Consider the following 7,781-nt stretch of genomic DNA (forward strand, 5'->3'; position numbering starts at 1 on the left):
TAAGCGCTGTCTCTCATCCAGAAACAACTGGAAATGTTCCTCTGATTGTTTAGAATAGATTCTGATCTTAACGGTGTAGATCACCCAGTGAAGTAACAACTGTGTCGTTGTCAATGGTCAAATCACATGGAATGATCTTTCTAATACTGTTCAGATGGTCCAACAACCTGTAGGGCATTGGGCCATTGCTGTGAACATCAGGAACCAGCTGCAATAGCTAATCAATCACATGTCACAGACATCCATGCAGATGGGAGAGGGTAGGTACAACAACAACGCCCTCTGCCATGTTGAGAACAGAAAAGGCAGAGGTATTGGAATGAGCAACAGTTAGTCATCACACACGTGCGCTTCCCCTCAGGCACAATGTCAATTAGAGCGCCCAGATGTGACTAATGAAATGACTAATTAGCGTGTTTCATTGTCGCATTCGCGCGTGGTGAAGTCTAGATGATGTTTCATCAAGGACCTTGGAGCCGAATAACAAATTCTTAACACAGATAATAGATGCTCTTTAGGCCCATCAGAAATATCGCGGTTACCAATTATGATTGGCCCTATTATGATGATGTGCACACTGACACAATTTGTCAACATTTTGCATAAAATGTTACACATTTCCACACCAATATTGAGAAGACAACAAAAGACGCCACCTACCTGAGCCAAAGGCTTTGGCCACAAGCCATGTGAAGCTACAGGATATTTTAGCCCTTGTGAAATCATAATGATCAAACGCCTTGATCGAGGGGACGATAAAGGTTCGTCTCAACCCCTTGGTATGTGCCGCATCACCCATCTTTACGCCTGGCTCGCTCGGCCTGTTACGGAGAGGCAGATGGTCAGTTAACTCGTGGAATTCTGTCGGCGGTAGATGTCATCCCGTGAAAAGGAATTCGATGCAGCAAAATGTCTCTTTACGTTCAAACTTCGAATGCGTTTCCGAACCGAAGACCGACTGGAATTCCTCACACCCAGATGTGTTGTGGATCCTTCCCACGGTTACAAGCTAACCGTTTTTATTTCCATGTGTCCGATATTTTCAGTACGAGAAGACAATTCCAGCCAGGCAACTGCAATAGACTAGTTTAGGGATTTTCAGCCATTCCCTGACATTATCTTCAGTTTGCCAAGCAAGCATAGCCTCCAGTAGACTAACGTTTCGTCTATCTACGAAACTGCTCGCCAACTTCTATTTACAGGAATAGCTAAATTCATATTTTGAAGATGGTGTTATAAGTAAACGGAAGCAACTGTAATTTTTTTCCTTTATAACTGTTTTGCTCTCCTAACCCTCAATCTCCACGACGTCTCCCCTGGCTTTTCCTGCCGCACTGGACTAAAAGGCGATCTCCCTAGTGCGCCTGCGCGGTCCTTCAGAAATTCCACAGACACTGCTGGATACAGTGGACAGAGCAGGGTTCCCCAACTGGCGGCCCACGAGCCGAGTTTTGCTATATTTGGCCCCCAAAGTGTTCTGAACTACAACAAAAAAACGTTTCCGTAAAAGACTGTAAAAACACCAGGAAATTAGCTCCAAGTGATTTTATTTTAAGAGATCTGTTCACAAGTATTCCCACGCGTAATAGATACGTGATCGTATACAAATGTAAGCAAGGTTTGAAATGATTGTTTTAGACAACATATCTGTTTGGGCTTCTTGCGGTGAATTTGCAGATTACTAATTATTTGTAATTATGTTCCGGCCCCCCACCCAAGAAAAAAGTCACCCTGCAGCTGAATCTAGTTGATGATCCCTGGTATAGAGTATGCAATTCCCACAGCACACATTTTCTCTGCAATAAGAATTCCAGTAGGCCTAAACTCATGTGTGCATATATTTTACATATGGGTGGCCCCAGAAATCAAACCTACCGTCTCAATGTCGCAAGGTCCATGTTCTACCAACTGAGCCACACAGGACCAGAGATGAGGTGTTCTGATCCTGAATCAGTGGTTTGGGTTTAGGACAGAGAAGCTTTGGGGTGAAGACCGAGTTAAGACAATCATTATTATTATTATTATTATTATGAATAAAGCATCTCAGAGTAGGAGTGCTGATATGGGATCAAGTCCATATAATCTTATTCATTATGATCTAAAAGACCAAATGGATGCTAGATCAGCCCTCCTACTGAGTAGCTTTAGAGGCTGCTGCCCTATATACAGTACCAGTCAAAAGTTTAGACACTCCTACTGAGTAGCTTTAGAGGCTGCTATACCAGTACCAGTACCAGTCAAAAGTTTAGACACTCCTACTGAGTAGCTTTAGAGGCTGCTGTACCAGTACCAGTCAAAAGTTTAGACACTCCTACTGAGTAGCTTTAGAGTCTGCTGTACCAGTACCAGTCAAAAGTTTAGACACTCCTACTGAGTAGCTTTAGAGGCTGCTGTACCAGTACCAGTCGAAAATTTGGACACTCCGACTGAGTAGCTTTAGAGGCTGCTGTGCCAGTCAAATGTGTAGACACTCCTACTCAGTAGCTTTAGAGGCTGCTGCACTGTATACAGTACCAGTCAAAGGTTTAGACACCCCTACTGAGTAGCTTTAGAGGCTGCTGTACCAGTACCAGTCAAAAGTTTAGACACTCCTACTGAGTAGATTTAGAGGTTGCTGTACCAGTACCAGTCAAAAGTTTAGACACTCCTACTGAGTAACTTTAGAGGTTGCTGCCCTATATACAGTACCAGTCAAAAGTTTAGACACTCCTACTGAGTAGCTTTAGAGGCTGCTGTACCAGTACCAGTACCAGTCAAAAGTTTAGACACTCCTACTGAGTAGCTTTAGAGTCTGCTGTACCAGTACCAGTCAAAAGTTTAGACACTCCTACTGAGTAGCTTTAGAGGCTGCTGTACCAGTACCAGTCGAAAATTTGGACACTCCGACTGAGTAGCTTTAGAGGCTGCTGTACCAGTGCCAGTCAAATGTGTAGACACTCCTACTCAGTAGCTTTAGAGGCTGCTGCACTGTATACAGTACCAGTCAAAGGTTTAGACACCCCTACTGAGTAGCTTTAGAGGCTGCTGTACCAGTACCAGTACCATTCAAAAGATTAGACACTCCTACTGAGTAGCTTTAGAGGCTGCTGTACCTGTACCAGTCAAAAGTTTAGACACTCCTACTGAGTAGCTTTAGAGGCTGCTGTACCAGTACCAGTCAAACGTTTAGACACTCCTACTCATTTAAGGGTTTTTCTTTATTTTGACAATTTTCAACATTGTAGAATAACAGTGAAGACATCAAAACTATGAAAACACATATGGAATCATGTAGTAACCAAATAAGTGTTAAACAAATCAAAATATGTTCTATGTTTTAGATTCTTCAAAGTAGCCACCCTTTGCCTTGATGACAACTTTGCACGCTCTTGGCATTCTCTCAACCAGCTTCACCTGGAATGCTTTTCTAACAGTCTTGAAGGAGTTCCCACATATGCTGAGCACTTGTTGGCTGCTTTTCCTTCACTCTGCGGTCCAACTCATCCCAACAGATTTCCACCGGTCTAATGTCCATAGCTCGTGTTTCTTGGCCCAAGCAAGTCTCTTCTTCTTATTGGTGTCCTTTAGTAGTGGTTTCTTTGCGGCAATTCGACCATGAATGCCTGATTCACGCAATCTCATCTAAACAGTTGATGTTGTTACTTGAACTTTGTGAACCATTTATTTGGGCTGCAATTTCTGAGGCTGGTAACTCTAATGAACGTATCCTCTGCAGCAGAGGTAACTCTGGGTCTTCCTTTCTTGAAATGTTCTTGAAGTTCTTGAAATGTTCCGGATTGACTGACCTTCATGTCTTAAAGTAATGATGGACTGTCATTTCTCTTTGCTTATTTGAGCTGTTCTTGCCAAAATATGGACTTGGTCTTTTACCAATTAGGGCTATCTTCTGTATACCACCCCTACCTGGTCACAACACAAGTGATTGGCTCAAATGCATTAAGCAGGAAAGAAATTCCACAAATTAACTTTTAACATGGCACACCTGTTAATTGAAATGCATTCCAGGTAACTAACTCATGAAGCTGGTTGAGAGAATGCCAAGCGTGTGCAAACCTTCATCAAGGCAAAGGGTTTCTACTTTGAAGAATCTCAAATATAAAATATATTTTGATTTGTTTAACACTTTTTTAGTTACTACATGATTCCATAGGTGTTATTTCACAGTTTTGATGTCTTCACTATTATTCTACAATGTGTGGTGATGACAGAGCTCAGACAATAAGGGATGTCGGAGTCAGACAAGAAGGAGTGGGGTCTCTGGCCATCCATACTGTGGCGTATCTACCCCAGTGTCTGTTTGGTAATGAATGCACCGCCCTCTCCCTTTTAAGACCCGTCACACCGCCTTTTATCCAGAGAAAACTCGAGCCACATCTCTCTCTCTCTCTCTCTCTCTCTCTCAGAATTCCCTTTCAATTAAATTTATTTGCTTTATTTGCATGGGGACATATGTTAACTTTGCCAAAGCAAGTGAACTAGATAATAAACAAAAGTGAAATAAACAATAAAAATCTCTCTCTCTCTCTCTCTCTCTCTCTCTCTCTCTCTCTCTCTATTGCTCCCTTCTGACTCAAATGGAAGTAATTTACTGTGCTTTCCCATAAAGGCTCCTCCTACGCCTTACACACACACACACACACACACACACACACACACACACACACACACACACACACACACACACACACACACACACACACACACACACACACACACACACACACACACACACACAGCTATGCATAGAATTTTATTGGTTTTATTGCGTGTATAATTTCTGTACTACAGTGAAATATTTAAATCGTGCTTGTCCACCATAGTCTATGAGATATAGTGGTGTGACCTGGATGACTGTGCAGTTTGCAGTGATTTTCCACAATACTCACACTGACATGTTCAATTATTGCCACGCAGTGGTCAGTGTTGGTACAAAAAGCAAATAACTTCGATGGAACAATTTTATTCAATGCCCAGTAGATGGCAGTCTTTAGCTACTTAATTACATCAAAACTTCCACATCAGTGATCCTACCGAACGTAGTTTGGATATCTGTTCCAGAATGCTCAACACTGACCGAAAGGCTTCAACAACGCCAAAGGGAATTATGTATTCTATTGAACATGGTGCATTTACACAGTGGCACAGCAGTTTAAGGCACTGTATCTTAGTGCTACAGGCGTTACTACTGGCCCTGGTTCGATTCCAGGCTGCATCACAACCGGCTGTGATTGGGAGTCCCCGAGGGAGGCACACAATTAGCCCAGCGTCATCTGGGTTAGTGTTCTGCCGGGTTAGGCCGTCATTGTAAATAAGAATTTGTTCTTAACTGACTTGCCTAGTTAAATAAAGGTTAAATAAATATAAATAAATAAATACATGTCTCTGCATGTTGTGTTGGGTGAAGTACTTTCAGAGAGTGATGTCTGCACTGTAGATGAAATGTGGATACAATTTGATGGAATAATAGGACAGACTTTCTATGGAATCAAATGAAGAAACCTGCTAACAAGAACCAAATGAGAGAGTCCTGACGGACTGCAACCCTACAGTAGCTATATTAACTAACTCCTCATATAAGAACCCAGCAATGGGTATTTTTAAAGATGGAGAGAACATCCAAGCCTGTATTTACCAGGGGTGGGCCTACTGGGTCACACAGGACAGAGCTACCACCAGCTCTCTGGCAGATGTACACATTCCTGTTCTTCATTTGATTTATTTAACGAGGCAAGTCAGTTAAGAACAAATTCTTACTTACAATGACGGCCTACCGGGGAACAGTGTGTTAACTGTCTTGTTCAGAGCGACAGATTTATACTTTGTCAGCACAGGGATTCAATCCAGCAACCTTTCAGTTACTGCCCCAATGCTCTAACAACTAGAATACCTGCCACTCTTGATATGGTGAGGATACTGTCCTTGTTGAAGCACGCTTCAACCACGTAATAGAGATTTGATTCCATTGGGACAGTGGTTAGTGCATGTTTTTAGCGTGTGTTAACCTCTGGGCTCTGCACTTTTTGACCGTACACCTTTTTACACCAAAGATAAATCATATAAATCTTTATATTTATAGGAGGCAGAGGAGGCTGATGGGAGGAGCTATAGGAGGATGGAATGGAATAAATGGAACGGAGTCAAACTGTAAAAAAGGCCGTCTTGCTCCTCTCCTCTCTACCTAACTTCCCCTTACAGTCTCTTCAGTTTCCCTTGTTACCTTAGGTATCCCTCACCCATCATAGCCCTGCCATTCCCAACCAATCAGAGCGCTTGGAAACACACCCGCACACTCAGGTCAGAGTGTTATCGTCGTCTGAATGGAGAAGACGCCACGTTTCTGAGGTACTTTTTATTGTCGACAGTAACAGGAATGTCTGAATGTTGTGCGTGCATTGAAATTACCACAACAATAAGATTCCAAGTCATTCAGGTGACCAAAATCATAGAAACATCTTCAAATGGAAACAGCTGTGTCTGTGTGTGTCTGTGTCTGTGTCTGTGTGTGTGTCTGTGTGTGTGTGTGGTGGTGACTATCAAGAGTACAGTGATGGGCCTCAACATCATGTTCTAACTGGACAGCACTATAGTGGGCAGAACCAGACCAATCAGTTAGAAGTATATAGCGGGTGACGGTATTCACAGCCGACCGCTCAGACGGGTGAGGGCATACCACCCAACCGCTCAGACGGGTGAGAGCATACCACCCAACCGCTCAGACGGGTGAGGGCATACCACCCAACCGCTCAGACGGGTGAGGGCATACCAGCCAACCGCTCAGACGGGTGAGAGCATACCACCCAACCGCTCAGACGGATGAGGGCATACCACCCAACCGCTCAGACGGGTGAGGTCATACCAGCCAACCGCTCAGACGGGTGAGGTCATAACAGCCAATCGCTCAGACGGGTGAGGTCATACCAGCCAACCGCTCAGACGGGTGAGGGCATACCACCCAACCGCTCAGACGGGTGAGGGCATACCACCCAACCGCTCAGACGGGTGAGGGCATACCAGCCAACCACTCAGACGGATGTGGGCATACCACCCAACCGCTCAGACGGGTGAGGGCATACCACCCAACCGCTCAGACGGGTGAGGGCATACCAGCCAACCGCTCAGACGGATGAGGGCATACCAGCCAACCGCTCAGACGGGTGAGGTCATACCACCCAACCGCTCAGACGGGTGAGGGCATACCACCCAACCGCTCAGACGGGTGAGGGCATACCACCCAACCGCTCAGACGGGTGAGGGCATACCACCCAACCGCTCAGACGGGTGAGGGCATACCACCCAACCGCCAGACGGGTGAGGGCATACCAGCCAACCGCTCAGACGGATGAGGGCATACCACCCAACCGCTCAGACGGGTGAGGGCATACCAGCCAACCGCTTAGACGGGTGAGGGCATACCAGCCGACCATTTCAACATGGTCGGTCTAGACCAGGGGTGTCAAACATACGGCCCGCGGGCCGGAACCGGCCCCCAAGGAGGTTCGATCAGGCCCGCAGGATAATTTGAAAGTGGAAAATATGCATAAAAGACATGGAATTAATATTTTTAATTCGCTGCAATTCATGGATTATCCGCTAAGGGGCGCACTCTTTCCATCAGAGTAGAAGACAAGCCGCATCACTGAGACAGACTGAAAACAGCAGACGGTATCAATGCGCCATCTGCTGCTTGTTACGACGTTGTTAATACCTTGGTCTCTACCTCTCCGCTACACCCTCATTAGCCAAAATGTCGTTATCCAAACGGAGAAAAGTAGATAAGGAGT

At 44.9% G+C, this 7,781-nt stretch overlaps 1 protein-coding gene across 5 annotated transcripts in view; it reads right to left on the reverse strand.

Annotated features, from left to right (window-relative positions):
• Positions 1 to 1,362, reverse strand: part of LOC129813692 (calmodulin-regulated spectrin-associated protein 2-like) — a 74,510-nt gene extending 73,148 nt beyond the window's left edge. For all 5 annotated transcript variants that reach the window (XM_055866116.1, XM_055866115.1, XM_055866114.1 and 2 more), the window contains exon 1: positions 661 to 1,362. In XM_055866116.1, the coding sequence (XP_055722091.1) occupies positions 661 to 726 (66 nt within the window). In that variant the 5' untranslated portion in view covers positions 727 to 1,362. The remainder of the gene's footprint in view (positions 1 to 660) is intronic.
• Positions 1,363 to 7,781: the final 6,419 nt, after the last annotated feature.

Source organism: Salvelinus fontinalis, chromosome 17 (assembly GCF_029448725.1).
Source record: "Salvelinus fontinalis isolate EN_2023a chromosome 17, ASM2944872v1, whole genome shotgun sequence".
NCBI lineage: Eukaryota > Metazoa > Chordata > Actinopteri > Salmoniformes > Salmonidae > Salvelinus > Salvelinus fontinalis.